At 39.3% G+C, this 16,488-nt stretch overlaps 1 protein-coding gene across 1 annotated transcript; it reads left to right on the plus strand.

Moving 5' to 3' along the window:
- The first annotated feature begins 179 nt into the window (after positions 1–179).
- On the plus strand, positions 180–15,934 carry ADH5 (alcohol dehydrogenase 5 (class III), chi polypeptide). The gene is given in 9 exon segments (NM_001252155.1): positions 180–197; positions 4,164–4,265; positions 6,330–6,471; positions 6,998–7,085; positions 11,263–11,482; positions 11,635–11,895; positions 12,498–12,633; positions 15,353–15,491; positions 15,629–15,934. Coding segments are annotated over 9 exon segments (1,125 nt in total). The 5' UTR covers positions 180–185; the 3' UTR covers positions 15,654–15,934.
- The last annotated feature ends 554 nt before the right edge of the window (positions 15,935–16,488 follow it).

Raw genomic sequence — 16,488 nt, forward strand, 5'->3', positions numbered from 1 at the left:
GAGCGCGCCCCGCCCCGCCCCCCAGGCGGCCGGAGGCGGGAGCACGCCAGGAGCACGCCAGGAGCACGCCAGGAGCACGCCCCGCCCACGCCGCGCCCCCTGCGCCGGCGCACGCCCCGCGCCCGCTTCCAGCTCGGTGCGGCCCACCCCGGATGTCCGCCCCTCACTGACCCGGAGCAGAGGACATGGCGAACCAGGTAGGCCTGGCCGTGCAGCGCGAGCGAGTCCGAGGAGTGAGGGGACAGAGGGGAAGCACAGGATGGAACCGGGGCGCTGACCGCGCGGGGCGGGGCCCGTGGACAGGCGTGAGCTGTGGATCCGAAATGGTGCCTTGGGCGAGCTGCTCTGCGGGAAGGAAGGGAAAGTACCTTTGCTGCGTTGGGCTCCTTTCTGGAAAGCGCTTGGCTGCTTCTGCGGCAGCCGGAGCGGAGTGGGGGTGGGGAGAGCCGGAGCGGGGGGGGGCGCGGGGCGGGGGGCGAGTATCCTGGTAGAAGTGGGTTTGGAGCGCTAGAGCCTTTGCAAATTATAAAATAAGTGACTTCCCGGGGGTCATTCTTGCATTTAGCAGAACTACAGCCAGAACCCGTGTTCTCCTAACCCTTAAGGTTGCTGTGCTTCACGATTGTAGTTCATAATTGAACAGTTACGGTGACACCAAAGAATGTATTTGGGGAGGACGCCTAGGTCCCTTTCAGTATTAATATTTTTGAGCACTTAAGGTACCAGGAGTTTATGTCCTCTTTTAACCCTCCCGTGACACTTCTGCGAGGTATTATCCCCATTTTACAGAACAAATATTGAAGCTTAGGGGTTGAGAGTGCTTAGTGGTCACATTAAGATAATCAAGATTCTGATCCAGGTCCGTCCCTGTGCCAGGAACTATTCCAGGTTCCTGAAATACGCATTGACGATAAAGAAAGCCAGAAATAAGAGAATAACGCGAATAAGCCATCTAAAGTCGTTTAGTGTTTTAATGTTTTGCAAACTTGAGAAATTTTCCAGAAAGACTTATGACCTTGAATGCTGAAGTTGAAAAGAAATGGTAGGCTCTAGACGATCTTTTAGACTTAACAAATTTGCAAGTTGTTTTTCCTTATTACCAAATGCCTTTGTTCGTAGGTGAAAAATTATAATCCTGTGATAGTTCAGATGCTGACGTAGGGCAATTGCCTGTGGATTTAGAGTGGAGCTTTGTTTTACTTAGAATTGTCATTGAAAGAAAGAGGTTAATCTTTCAGCATTCCTGAAAATGGGGCAAAGGGGCACAAAAATCTAGATTATGGGTGAATTACAGTACAATAAGGTATTTTAAGAGAGAGACCATGCTCCCATAACTTTTTACAACATAATTATTCCTGTTGCTTAAATTCTGTAGGATACATGACTATCCTGAATTTGACCTTTTGGGACTTTGTTTTGAGACTTATGGTACATTGAGTTGAAAACAGATTCAAATGCAATATCTGAATTTTCTTACCATCGGATTTAATACCTGAACTTTAATTGTAAAAGCAATAATTTCCAGCCCTACCAGTTTACACAAGCTGCTCATCTCTCTAGGTAGTCCAACTCTCCTTGCATTCACACCTTTTGTTCTACTGCTACTAATAAATATTGACTCGTTTTTGCAAAGCTACACTATGCCAAGGACTCCATTAGGGACTATACATACTCGTTTTCATTTACTTCTCACAATAGCTTTTTGTAATTGTAGGTGTTTTGTCACTGTTTGTAACTAACACTCATCCTTTTGTATCCTAGTTATAAGTGAAATCCACCCACCAAAGTTAACTCTTTCTCCACTTTGTGCATTCTGTAGCATTTTATGCCTCTCCCTTTAACTTATACTTGCTGGAACTGCTGACTTTCAAGTCTGTCTCCTATAAACCCAACAGTTTGCAACCTTTTTTCTGTCAACACATTTCATAAGCATTATCTGAACTAATCAAAGCTTTAGGGGTTTGTGGGGGAGGGGTGGTAAAATAGGTGAAGGAGATTAAGAGGGTCAAACTTCCACTTATAAAATAAAGAAGTCAGAAGGATGTAAAAGTACAGCTTTGGGAATAAAATCAATAATATTGCAATAACTTTGTATGGTGACAGATGGATAAGCAGATCTACTGTGGTGATCATTTTTTTATGTACTTAAACATCAAATCAAGGGTGCCTGGGTGGCTCAGTCGGTTAAGCATCTGCCTTCTGCTCAGGTCATGATCCCAGGGGCCTGAGATGAAGCAAGCCCTGTGTAGGGCTCCCTGCTCAGTGGGGAGCCTGCTTCTCCCTCTACACTCCCCCTGCTTGTGCTCTTGCTCTGTCAAATAAATAAAATCTTAAAAATAAATAAATAAACATCAAATCACTATGTTGTATACCTGAAACTAATATAATATTCTATGTTAACTATGTTTCAATTAAAAAAAAATTTTTTTTTTTAACTCTCCTCATTTACACTTGATTCTCTGGTAAAGGAGAAATGTACTGACTAGAATTTCTAACAATACTATGCTACAGAAATATGATACAAGTCCCATATGGAATTTTTACTTTTCTAGTAGTCACATTAAAAGTGGATAAAGGGGATCCCTGGGTGGCTCAGCGGTTTAGCGCCTGCCTTTGGCCCAGGGCGTGATCCTAGAGTCCCGAGATCGAGTCCCGCATCGGGCTCCAGGCATGGAGCCTGCTTCTCCCTCCTCCTGTGTCTCTGCCTCTCTCTCTCTCTCTCTCTCTCTTTATGTCTATTATGAATAAAGAAATAAAATTTTTTTAAAAAGTGGATACAAACTTACTCCATAATACAGTAATCCACCCCCATCCACAGTTTCAGTTACCCAAGGTCAACTGCCATCCAGAAGCAGGTGATCTTCCTTCTGATCTATTGTCAGAAGGTCAGTCGATAGTAGTCTAACACTGCATCACAATGGCTACATCACTCATTTCACTTCACTTCACACTTCACCTCGTGTAGGCATTTTATCACCTCACATCATCACAAGAAGGGTGAGTACATACAGTACAATAAGGTATTTTAAGAGAGAAACCATACTCACATAACTTTTTACAATATAATTGCTCTATTTTATTATTGTTAATATCTTACTGTACCTAATTTATAAATTAAACTTTATCATAAGTATGTTTGTATAGTTTCAGACATCTGCTGAGAGTTTGATAATGTATCCTTCTCAGATAAGGAAGAACTACTGTATTCAAGTTACTATCCTGACATATAATTCATATTCTTTAAATATTGAAATACTTTTCCTTTTTTTTTTTTTTTTTTTACTAAGTCTTCATAATCTGGGTAACTTTTACACTTACAGTTTGTATCAGTATAGACTGGCCATTTTCTAAGTGCAATAGCCACACATGGCAATTGGCTACTATGTGGTATAGCACAGTTAAAAGGGGTAGATACAGTGTTTTTTTTTAAGGTTTTATTTATTTATTCATGAGAGACACAGAGAGAGAGAGAGAGAGAGAGAGGCAAAGATGCAGGCAGAGGGAGAAGCAGGCTCCATGCAAGGAGCCTGATGCGGGACTTAATCCCGGATCCCGGGATCATGCCCTGAGCCAAAGGCAGACACCCAACTGCTGAGCCACCAAGGCATCCCAAAAGGGGTAGATAGAGTATTTTAAAATTCCCCCATTCTGATGCTCTTTATGCTTCTTCCCACTTTGCAGGTTTGTACTAAACCAGTATTAACTTAAGCCATCCTTAGCCAAAGGAATACCGTAGGGTACATGTTAAGCATTCAGATTCCCTGGATCTCATGCCAGACCTACTAAATCGGATTGTCTTGGAACCTGTATTTTTGACATGCTCCTGCTTATGTATTGTAGAAGGTCATTAAATATTTAACAATAAAATTTCTTAACCAAAAGAGGCTTTTATATATGGCAATGTGGTCATCTCCATTAAATTTTTTAGTGAACAAAAATAAAAAAAAAATAAAAAATAAAAAAAATTTTTTAGTGAACATTGTTTAAGTGAAACCTAAAAATATGCAAAACAGTTCTCCATATCACTTTGAGGTGTAGAGTTTTTTATGATTGTGTGATACACTTTTTAAGATTAGCATTCATCAGGATCTAAACTAACTAATAAGTAGTGTGTTATTAGTGCAGGAGGATAAACGACTTGTTCTCTTTTTTCCCCATTTCAGGTTATCAAGTGCAAGGCTGCAGTTGCCTGGGGGGCAGGAAAGCCTCTCTCTATAGAAGAGGTAGAGGTGGCACCCCCAAAGGCTCATGAAGTTCGAATTAAGGTAATGATACATCTAAGGCTCTGGAAAAGAAGACTTACAATTAGGTCTCTGGGTAAATGAGTCCTCTGAGGATAAATCCCAAAGGCCAGTGTCAAGGAGAAGGCATTGAAAGTCATCCAGCCTTAGAATCACAACATCCTCCTCTTATTTTACCCCCTTCGCTTTTGCAGCACTCCTCTCCATCTTTTTAGCTTTGATATTGAGCTCAGCAGTATTTCCCATGGATCACTGGATTACTGCAATTTGTCATCTGTAACCTGTGTTTAAGAAGCCTTTGTAAGCTAGTCCTCTTTCTGCCTGTTCTATAACTTAAAATGTGTGATGGCACATTAGAAACAAAAGAAGAAATGATCTTCAGTTTTGTTAGAGGAGATTTCAAATAAGATTTGGAAAGAGGCTCCTGATTTGACTGGAGCAAGAAGCAAGTGAAGAGAAATATATATGTGTGTGTGTGTGTATGTGTGTGTGTGTATTTATATAAGTATATATGTATACAGATATACATATATTAAAATATCTATATATAAAATAGATATAAATATATAAATATTTATAAATGCATACACACACACACACACACACACAAAGAAAGAAAAAAGAAAGCAAGCTTAGAGAGCTCTAAAATGTACTGAGCTTTGCAGACAAGGTCTGTGTTCAGGGGATCCATAAGTCTAATGCTTCTCAACCTCTGTTGTGGCAGAGAAAGCCTCTCCAGAGGCTACCCCTAGAGAGGGGGATATTGCACAAGGCAGCCAACTGGGTATTTTTAGCATTCTACTCTGTACTTGTTTTGATATAAAACTAATATTCTAGAAAAAATAAACTCTTTCTTGCTGTGAATTAGAGTATACTTTCCCGTATCCCACCTCCAAATGCTCATGCTCCTGTGCATCAAATATTAGGTTGAGAAGCCCAGGGCCAAAAAGTTTTCAGGATCCTTTTCAACCCACACACAGGAATCTGCAGTCTTATAAAGTTTATACATTTTTCTTTAAATTTAGAAGTTAACCTGATTGTGATTATGCCACTGAAAAAGAAAATGTGTCCTGTGATGTACTAAGATGAGCTGAATGGAACATGTCGTCTTCTCTGGGAAACTACTAACAAATAGCAAAAAAAATGTTACCTTATAAGCAGGTGGTATATAGGTGAGAAAGAAGCATAAATATAAATACTCCAAGACTTTTTTTCTGTGCTTTTAGTGGTTTAGAAAGATGAGTCACTTAAAAGCAGAAAGATGAGAATAAAGGGCTGTTTAAGTAAAAGTTATGTGTGGCTGCTAAAAGGGGAGTTGGTTTCATTAAAAGCTCTGAATTTTGGCCCCAAATAAGCAGGCTGTCAGATTTCAGAGGTAGTCCTGTACCTTCTTAGAAGTTGCATTTGTCAGGGCACCTGGGTGGCTCAGTCAGTTAATTAAGTGTCTGACTCTCGGTTTCAGCTCCGGTCTTGATCTCAGGGTTGTGAGATGCAGCCCCAAGTGAGGCTGAGTGAGTGTGGAGTCTGGTTGAGATTCTCTCTTCCTCTCTCTCTGCCTCTCCCATTCGTGTGCTCTCTCTCTCTCTCTCTCTCTCTCTCTCTCTCTCCCCTCCCTCCCTCCCTCCCTCCCCCTCTCCCCCTCCCTCCCTCCCTCTCAAAATAAAATATATGGGGGAAAAAGAAGAAAAGAAATCACATTTGTCAACAGGGAGGAGGCTTCACAGCAGTGAAGTGAGCCCCACCTGCTTTGTACACCAGTCATATTCCCCTCCACACCTAGAGGCTCGGTGCCCATAAAATCCCCTTGTTTACCTGCTCTTGCTAGCATGAACTGAAAAGGAGATAGATGTACCATTTTTTTGCATATAAATACACCATTATTTTTATGTTTCACTTAAAAATTCTGCCAATTCTAATTGTTCAGATACCGTAGATGACAAGCACGTGCTGATTTTAAAGAGGTTAAAATACCAAAGAAATGTATCTCAGAATCAATGAAATACACTATTAAAAATGCCTTTCCTTTGGCCTGTATCTCACTCTGAATTGCGTGTAAACACACTTAAATGGTCTCTAATATCCTGTTAGATTATTGCCACTGCAGTTTGCCACACCGATGCCTACACCCTGAGTGGGGCTGATCCTGAAGGAAGTTTTCCAGTGATCCTGGGACATGAAGGTGCTGGAATTGTGGAAAGTGTTGGCGAAGGAGTTACTAAGCTGAAAGCAGGTAAGGGGATATTTGAACCACTTAATTTTATAATTTCAAGTTATTTCTGCAAGGAAATTATATTTCCGATAAGCTATACACCGTTTCTTCATGAACAAGTTATCACTTGAGTCTTTGTCAAGAAGGAAATTACTCCTTATCTGGGAAGCCACAAATATTTGAGAGCTTTTTTCATATTCTGTGACTACTGTTCATCTAGAATTATTTAAGTATATTTCCAAAACCAGTTTTGATCAATTAAACAAGAATTTTTAAAGATCCATCAGTAAGTCAGTATTTTGAAGTTCGTGGCCTTGTTCTTCAGTTGCAATTTTAAGAGCTTCATTTCAATCAAAATTTTGAACTTGTATTTCTTCCGTAGCCAGACAGTGTCTGAATGATGTTGTGTAGGTAGAGTTCTAAGTTGAAGTTCTTAACTTTGCCAAGTCACATGAGTTGAGAGGAATGGGTATTTGCCGGGGCTGATGTATCCATTTAGAAACAGATGCTCCCTATTCAAGATAATGTCTTTGCGTTTGTTTCCCAGGTGACACTGTCATCCCACTTTACATCCCACAGTGTGGAGAATGCAAATTTTGTCTAAATCCTAAAACAAACCTTTGCCAGAAGATAAGGTTAGTATCTTTGTTACTTTATTCTTAAAATAATAAGTAATTGTGTGGCAGTCTACATGAATTATTTCATTCCAGCTTTATGGCTGCCTTGCTTTCACTGGTATCACCATTTTCATAGATTAGAAAATTAAGACTCAGAAATTAAGTGGCTTACCCAGTATCATAACTATTAGATAAAACAATTTTCTGAACCATTCTCCTTCCATAACTCTAGGCTAAATTCACCAAAATAACTGTTAAGGAGGGGCATACTTATGAAATTAAATGAAATCATTTTTATGGGCCATTTTATTGTCCATGAAATCGAAGTAATAAAACTCATAAGGTTATTAGGAAAACTACAAGAGATAACATAACCCCTTGACACAGAAAAGGTGGTTTTATTGTAGTAAGATAACAGCACTTAAAGAACCACAACTTTGAGGCAATTTAAGATCTCCGTGCATTCACCTTTTTTCTTCTTATTGAGGTAGAACATATGTATTAAAGTACTTAGTCTATAAATCTGAAGTGTACAGCTCAATGAATTATTATGTGTATTCGTACCTAATGGTATAACCCCTCAGATCAAGATAGAGAACCCTTCCAGAACCCTACAAAGTTACTCATATCCCTTCCATGTCAGTACCTGCCTCCCTCAAGGGAACCACTGTTCTGATTTCTTTTGCTACGGGACTTCATATATATATAGAATCACATACCATGTGTTCTTTTGTCTGGTTTCTTTCTTTCATAATGTCTGTGAGATGTATCCAGGTTGCTGTGTGCATCAGTTCTTTTTGTAACTCTGTCATATTTCATTCCAGATATTTATCTGTTTATTCATTTATCTGTATTTATTCTCTTTTTGATGACAGTTAAGTTGCTCCCTAAATGTTTGGAGCTATTGTGATTCATGCTGCTCTGAATGTTCCTGTGCATATCTCTTGGTGGATATATGTACTACTTTGTCTGGGGTCTTTTCCTAGGATTGGAATTGCTAAATGTAATACTGTGATTTCATTTAGATGACCAAATGTATATCTCTCATATGTATTTGGTTTTCTGCCATGGTTTCTGGCTCATAGCTACTAAAAGCCTTGAACTTTCCCATGTTATTTGTTATAAAGGTGCCTTTGTCATATTAGTGAAGGTGACCTTTGGAAAACTTAGGAACCCTATGGATGGCCTGGCCTTTGGTAGGGGAAAAGGGTATATTGAGGCTGAATCAGCCAATGGCCAATATAGTCAATGATGACTATAACTAAGCTTCCATAAAACCCCAAAAGGACTGGGTTCAGAGAGGTTGGGGCAGGTAAACACATGGAGACTGAGGAGACTGACATACCTAGAGAGCGTGTGGAAGCTCCTCAGCTTTTCCCCATACCTCCTGTGCATCTCTTCATCTGGCTGTTGATTCATATTTTTTATCATATCCATTAATAACATAAGTGTTTCTATGAGTACCATGAGCCGCTCTAGGAAATTAAAAGAACCTAAGGAAGCAGTCTTTGGAATCTCCAATCTGTAGCTGGTGGGTCAGAAGCATGGGTAACATGGGGTACCTGGGCGGCTCATTTGGTTGAGCCTCTGACTCTTGGTTTCAATTCAGGTCAGAGGGTCAAGCCCTGTGTTGGGCTCTGCACTTGGTTGGCACCAAGTCTGTTTGAGATTCTCGGCCTCTCCCTTCCCCTCCTCCCTCAGCTCATGTGCACACATGCTCATGTGTGCACTCTCTCTCTCTCTCTCAAATAAATAAAATCTTAAACACACACACACACACACACACACAACAGCCTAGAACTTGCAACTGGCTTCTGAAGTGGAGGGTAGGGGGCAGTCTTCTAGGACTGAGCCCTTAACCTGGAATATGATACTATCTCCGGGTAGCTGGTGTTGGAATTGAGTTAAATTCTCAGACACCCTGCTGGTGTCCAAGAATTGTTCAGTGTTGTGTTTGAGGGAAACCCCACATACACACACACACACACACACACACACACACACACATTGGAATTGGGTCCATGACCTAGAAGAGTGAGTCATATGTGGAAGATCCATGTGTTCTTACATTTGTTTTCTAGTGCCATTGACAAAAATAGTTTTTATTTTTGTGAAACAAGATTCCATTTATTTTATAACATAAGTCCAGTTGGTTTTGGCAAAGCTGGAACCAAAATAAGTCTTGTTTTGAAAGATTATTTTTTTTTTAAGATTTTATTTATTGATTGATGAGAGAGAACGAGAGAGAGGCAAAGACATGGGGAGAGGGAGAAGCAGGCTCCATGCAGGAAGCCCCGATGCAGGACTTGATCCTGGGACTCTAGGATCACACCCTGAGCCAAAGGCAGACACTCAACCACTGAGCCATCCCTGAAAGAGAATTTTCTAACACTGTCTAAAATCTTGGGACCTATCAAGTATAATAATGGTAATGGGCTTTTTGTGGCTGTCTGTAGCCTTTTAGAGGGACAGGTCCTTTCAAAGCATAAATTGTATCCCATGTCACTTTTTGTTTGAGAAAATTCCTCTGGGACAGAAGTGATTTCTTACATTAAGGAAGGCTAACCAAACTTAAGTTGCTCTCTTAAAGATGTAACAATTATTTATGGTAGGGCTTTGTCACATAGTTGTTTTTGTTTCTAGTCACATATTTCTCTCAAAGGAAAACCATTATTTCTCCTGTGTATTTGTTTATTATGTGTATTCCAAAAGACTAGCCTAAGAATGTACATCAAGTTATAGTGCATTAATTTTACTAAAAATAACATATTTATTAAGCACCCTGTGCTAGGCATAATGCTTTATGTAACACCTCATTTGATTTCTATAGCAATCTATAAGTAAGATAGGATTATTTCTCTCCATTTTCTAGTGAGGAAACTAAGGCACCAAGGTTAACTAACTGGCCCAAGATCACAGAGGATTTTGACCCAACACTGTTTGACTTTAGGGCCTATACTCCTAAGCAGGATGTTACATTACCTATCTATTTAGAATATCAAAAACAATTTTTGGTACCATTTATCATACGGTTGCCTTTGTGAGGTTTTTTCATCCTTCATTAGCATTACCAACTATATAGGCCAATAAACAAAGTGAAGAGAAAGAGAAGGGAACCTGAATCCTAGAGGATTATTTTGAAAAGATGCCTCCTAAAGATCTAACTTAGCCAATGTGGCTATTTTCATCACCTAATCTGCATAATGGCTCATAATCTGTTTGTGTAGATTCTGGTTTTGGCTCTATGCTTTAAGTTATATATGTTCACAGTTTCATGATGGAATTTTAAAATTACTTCATCTGATCCATAAGTTGTATCTATTAAATTTATTTCAATACCCAACAGTAAGATCCAGAAGGATATCAAATGTTGGAAAAGATATGTAAGGTTAAAAGTCTTTTGTAAGTTTCTCTAATAAGGTATTGCTGAAAGGTGCTAAATTATTAACACATTAGAAATTAGACTTTGGGGGGGCACCTGGGTGGTGCATTCAGTTAAGTATTCAACTCTTGGTTTCAGCTCAGGTTGTGATCTTTCAGGGTCATGAGATTGAGCCTCCTGTCAGGCTTAACTCAGAAGAGCCTGCTTGAGATTCTGTCTCACTCTGCCCCTCCTGCTCATGCCCACATGTGCTCTCTTGTGATCTCATGCTCTCTCTAAAATAAATAAATCTTGAAAGAAAAAAAATAAAGGTGGGGTGCCTGGGTGACTCAGTTGGTTAAACTTCTGCTTTCGGCTCAGGTCATGATCCCAGCATCCTGGGATCGAGCCCCATATTGGGCTCGTTGCTCAGTAGGAAGTCTGCTTCTTGTTCTCCCTCTGTCCCTGGCTTGTGCTTACTTTCTCACTCCCTGTCTCTCAAATAAAATTAAAAGAAAGAAAGAGAGAGAGAGAGAGAGAGAGGAGAGAGAGAGAGAGAGAAAGAAAAAGAAAGAAAAAGAAAGAAAGAAAGAAGAGAAAGAGAAAGAGAGAAAGAGAGAAAGAAAGAAAAGAAAGAAAGAAAGAAAGAAAGAAAGAAGAAAGAAAGAAAGAAAGAAAGAAAGAAAGAAAGAAAGAAAGAAAGAAAGAAGAAAGAAATTAGACTTTGGGTCTTAGCATAATTTTCTATCTACGTGTCATTTAAAACTGATTTCTTTTTCCTGTGCATTTTGGGAAACCTGATTTTACCCTTTTTCCTTTTTTTATTTTCCTTAGAGTTACACAGGGGAAAGGATTAATGCCAGATGGTACTAGCAGATTTACTTGCAAAGGAAAGACAATTTTACATTATATGGGAACCAGCACATTTTCTGAATATACAGTTGTGGCTGATATCTCTGTTGCTAAAATTGATCCTTTAGCACCTTTGGATAAAGTCTGCCTTCTCGGTTGTGGCATTTCAACTGGTTATGGTGCTGCTCTGAACACTGCCAAGGTAAGAGATTGGTCTGGATTTTAGTTTCTGCCTTCTAATTTGATACAACAGAGCTTTGCTAGAATAATGCAGTGGACCCAGTCTATAAGAAACCTGGTGATGTCCTTGACAACTTGTGCAATGAGTACCTCATAGACTGTCTTTACTATTAGGTGGAGCCTGGCTCTACTTGTGCCGTCTTTGGCCTAGGAGGAGTTGGATTGGCGACTATCATGGGCTGTAAAGTGGCTGGTGCATCCCGGATCATTGGTGTGGACATCAATAAAGATAAATTCTCAAGGGCCAAGGAGTTTGGAGCCTCTGAATGTATTAACCCCCAGGACTTTAGTAAACCCATCCAGGAAGTGCTCATTGAAATGACTGACGGGGGAGTGGACTATTCCTTTGAGTGTATTGGTAACGTGAAAGTCATGGTAAGTATGTTTTGCTTTATTCCTTTATTTTTTCTCTAGCTTTATTGTAATAATAGAGCATATAATAAATATACAAAATATGTGTTAATTGACTGTTTCTGGTAAGGCTTCCAGTCAACTGTAGGCTATTAGCTAAATTTGGGGGGGGAATCAAATGTTCTTTATGAATTTTCAACTAGGTAGGGGGTCGACCCCCCCAACCCCTGTTTATTGTCCAGAGGTCAGCTGTACATCCACTTTACTAACTTCGAGCAACAACTTCTTTAAACCTCAGTTTCCTCTTGTGTAAAATGCAAACAGTAATAACCTCTACCTGACAACAAAGTAGATACTCAGCAGGAGTAGTATTCTCCATCTGCTTCCTTTATTAAAGATATTAGAATTTTGAACTAGGATTTACTTTAAAAACTAGACAGCAAATAAAAGCTTTAAATTGTTCCATTTTGTGCTAACATGGTAGCCAGGTTAATAAATTTGTTAAGTACCTGTTAAAACTGTTGAATGAAATTACATTTAATGTAATATCTCCCCCGAAGATATTTTACTGATATTCTCAGCAAAATGCACTGACTTCTGTGATTTGGTCCTATCCCTGCCTGCAGAGAGCTGCGCTAGAGGCCTGCCACAAAGGCTGGGGTGTCAGCGTCATAGTTGGAGTAGCTGCTTCAGGTGAAGAAATCGCCACTCGTCCATTTCAGCTGGTAACAGGGCGTGTATGGAAAGGCACTGCCTTTGGAGGTAATTTAGTGAGTGAACACATTTTCTCTTTTGTTATTTCCATTGGCAGAATTTTAATCCCAGGCTGATTTTTTGTTTGTTTGTTTTAACAAGAATGTTCCCGTCTCATCATAAGTTGTGTGTATAGTTTTTGTTTGTTTGTTTGTTTGTTTGCAGGGGAGGGTGTTTCACATTGAGTCAGTATTTACTCCTGGAGCTGAGGAGATGTTCAACTTCCTCTGAAGTACAAGATCACTTTTTACACACAAATCAGTATCCTGTTGATGAGGAAATAGTTGGGGTAGGGCAGGAGTGAGAAGTTGGTTCCAGGGTACACTAACAACAGTGTCAATCACACTGTTACACTGTGGACTTAAATAGGTTATTGGCATTTCTCCCATTTTTCCAGACTGCAGTTTTTGTTGGATATGATTATATCTCTTTTCTACATAGTACTGATTTCACCAATAACCAATACAAAGCCTTAAACTGAAAGTACTATATTAGACAAAACCTTACAACACAATTGAAAAGCTGCCAGACTGATCATTTTGCCAGACTGATCATTTTTCCCTTTTGTGATCCTAAAAAAGTACATGGTGGTTTGGGGTTGCCTAACTACTGGTAGAATGCTGAGAAACATTTTCCATCTTTTTTGTGGTTGCTTAGCTAGGAAGCACAAATCATGCTTCTATATCTCAACAACTATAATTGAATGAAATTTCAAGTTTTTACAAGTTTTTAAGACTATATATAAAAATCACATAAGTTTTTAATACTCTGTATTTAACAAAGTATCACTTACAATCATCATCCTCATATATTTTTTTCATCATCCTCATATCCACTTTTTTTGAAGGTCAGAGGAAAAGATCAGGAAGTAGGAGGGGTTTGGCCAAAGTTTTCTGACTTATTACTATAGAATTCATCATAAAAATGTCACAGACTCCCTGGGTGGCTCAGTTGGTTAAGTATCCGACTCTTCCTTTCAGCTCAGGTCATGATCTCAGGGTCTGGAGATTGAGCCCCATGTCAGGCTCAGCATGGAGTCTGCTTGAGTTTCTCTCCCTCTCCTTCTGCCCCTCTCCAACGCATATGTGTGGGTGTGGGTGTGCACACACACCTGCACACTCTCTCTGAAATAAATAAAACCCTTAAAAAAAAAGAATTCCTTAAAAAAAAAAAAAAAAGCCAAGCTGACTAAGCCTGCCTTTCCAACTAGATGTATGCCTCACTTATTTTAGAATAGAGTTTTAAAGCCACACATCTTTCTCAGGTCCTTATCTATATCTTAAAGGGCCTTCTGAGCCTGAGAGACTGAGCGAGATGATCCTAACCTCTCACTGAAGCCTCATCCTCCCAGCACATGGTGGTTGGGAAGTAAGCTGGAGCATTGGGGCCAATGGGTGTTGTTAAAATATGACCCACAGATGGAAATAGAACTTTTGGTGTAGAGAATAGTGGTGACTGTACTTGTCTTGGTTACCAGGAGATTTAAAGCAGAAAGAAAGGGGCACCTGGCTGGCTCAGTGGGTAGAACATGTGACATTTGATCTTGGGGTCATGAGTTCAAGTCCCATGTTGGGTGTAGAGCCTACTTTAAATAAATAAAAATAATTTTTTAATAAAAGGAGAGAGGGGCAGCCCGGGTGGCTCAGTGGTTTAGCGCCGCCTTAAAGACCCAGGATCGAGTCCCCCGTCGGGCTCCCTGCATGGAGCCTGCTTCACCCTCTGCCTGTGTCTCTGCCTCTCTCTCCCTCTCTGTGTGTGTCTCATAAATAAATAAAATATTTTAAAAAAAAAAGGAGAGAGAAAAAGCCCCACAATCTGTAGGGGAAGAATAATTGGTAGAGGCATAAGGATAGAGATTTGGATAAAGGCTTAAAAGAGGTTTTAGATAAGCTACAAAGTGTACCTGGGTACCTGGGTGGTTCAGTCAGATAAGTGTGCCTTCAGTTCAGGCCATGATGATTGCAGGGTCCTAGGATCCATCTCCTCTGTTTGGAGCTCTCCACTCAGTGGGGGGTCTGCTTCTCTCTCTGACCCCCCTCCCCCTGCTCTTGTGCTCACATGCTCACTCACACGCTCTCTCAAATAACTAAAAGAAAAAAAATTTTAAGTGTCCCTGGTTTAAAAGGTAGGAAGGCTTTTTTATTGATTTATTGCTTCTTTCAATACAAGTGAAAGATTGGAGTATTTTTGTTTAAAATCTTAAATAGCTAAAAATTTCCCACTTTCGTTTTCAGTTTCACAGTTTTCTAGGGTTAGATGCTATCCCTAATTTCATTGTTGAATTTAAAACCAAAGAAATAAAGTCACATATCACATCACTTTTATTCTTTCCTTTTATGACTATAGAAATCTTTGCTGCTGTGGACCTAGATAGGTTTATTCTAAGACTTCCAGTTCTATCCTGGATAGTTTAAAACTTAGTCTCAATTGGCTAAGCTATTAATGAGATTTTATTTATTTATTTATTTATTTATTTATTTATTTATTTTTAATGAGATTTTAGTAAATCTTAATACAGTAAAAGAGAAGTACTCAAAAGGCATTTACCGTTTTCTTTTTTAAAGACGTGTATTAAATTATTTCTCCTTTGTATATGCTGATTTTGAAGTTTTTCATTCCTCTTTAATTCATGAAAACATTTAATCTCTTTAATGTCTGTCAGCCACTAAGCAATAAATATACTATAAAGATTTGTTGAGTGCATTAATAGACATATGATTTCTTTTAGGATGGAAGAGTGTGGAAAGTGTCCCAAAGTTGGTGTCTGAATATATGTCCAGAAAGATAAAAGTTGATGAATTTGTGACTCACAGTCTGTCTTTTGACCAAATTAATGAAGCCTTTGACCTGTTGCATGCAGGAAAGAGGTAAGCTTCCTCTTTAGGTATATATTATAAAACATAGTAATGATTTAGGGTTCATAGAGGAAGGGTAAAAAAAATTTGTTTTAGTGGTCTTAAAAGATAGCAGTTAAAAACCTCTTTATTGCTTCCTTCTCTTACAGCATTCGGACTGTTGTAAAGCTTTAAATTCAACAGAGAACACATTTCCATCCTTGTACTGAAGTCTTGTGGTCCACCTGGAACAGCCAGACAAGTAGCTCTTCTAAGTTCACAGTCTCTTAGACCTTTTCTACTACTACTTTTAGAGTAACCTTCTCTAGGGAATAATATTTTTTGTATAATTCATAAATCTCTAATCAAGGACAAGGCTAATACAGTCATAAATCTGTTTTCTGAACTCTCCTTCACATGAATAATTGCCAACCCATTAAGGAATATTCTAACATAATAAAAGTAATTTCTGCATATGTCTAGGCTTTGTCCTCTTGTTTTATGCTGAATTCATTCTCATGGTTCCTATCCCCATAATCTTCATTCTTTAAAGGAAAGCTATAGGAAACAGAGCAGTGATATCTGAACCATGCCACCTTCCATCCTCAGCAATGTTTGCTTAACTTTTAAGAGCCTCTGGCCCATTTACTAAAGAACAATTTCCCCTGCCATCAGGGGCAAAGTTCATCAGAACCCAAGTCTGCCTCTGTGAGATTACATTCTTGAGAATAGATCCATGCTCAGTATGTTCAGACATACTCTCCCAGTTCCCGGTAAGGCATCTACCCCACCCTGGGCACTAAACTTCACTGACAAAACTACCTTCTGAGCATAAGTAGGTGTATGTGTGTTGGTAGTGGCTCTATGAACTTTAAAGAACATTAAAAAATATATACTAAATTTCAAAGTTCCCCAGTACTTTTTCAGATCGTCACATTTACCACTTCTAGATCACACTGCCTTTCCTCTCCAGAGGTTTTTTTGTGAATTATCTGTCCACACTACAGAGGAATTATCTTTCCTTGTCACC

This window comes from Canis lupus, chromosome 32, assembly GCF_011100685.1.
Source record: "Canis lupus familiaris isolate Mischka breed German Shepherd chromosome 32, alternate assembly UU_Cfam_GSD_1.0, whole genome shotgun sequence".
Classification (NCBI taxonomy): domain Eukaryota; kingdom Metazoa; phylum Chordata; class Mammalia; order Carnivora; family Canidae; genus Canis; species Canis lupus.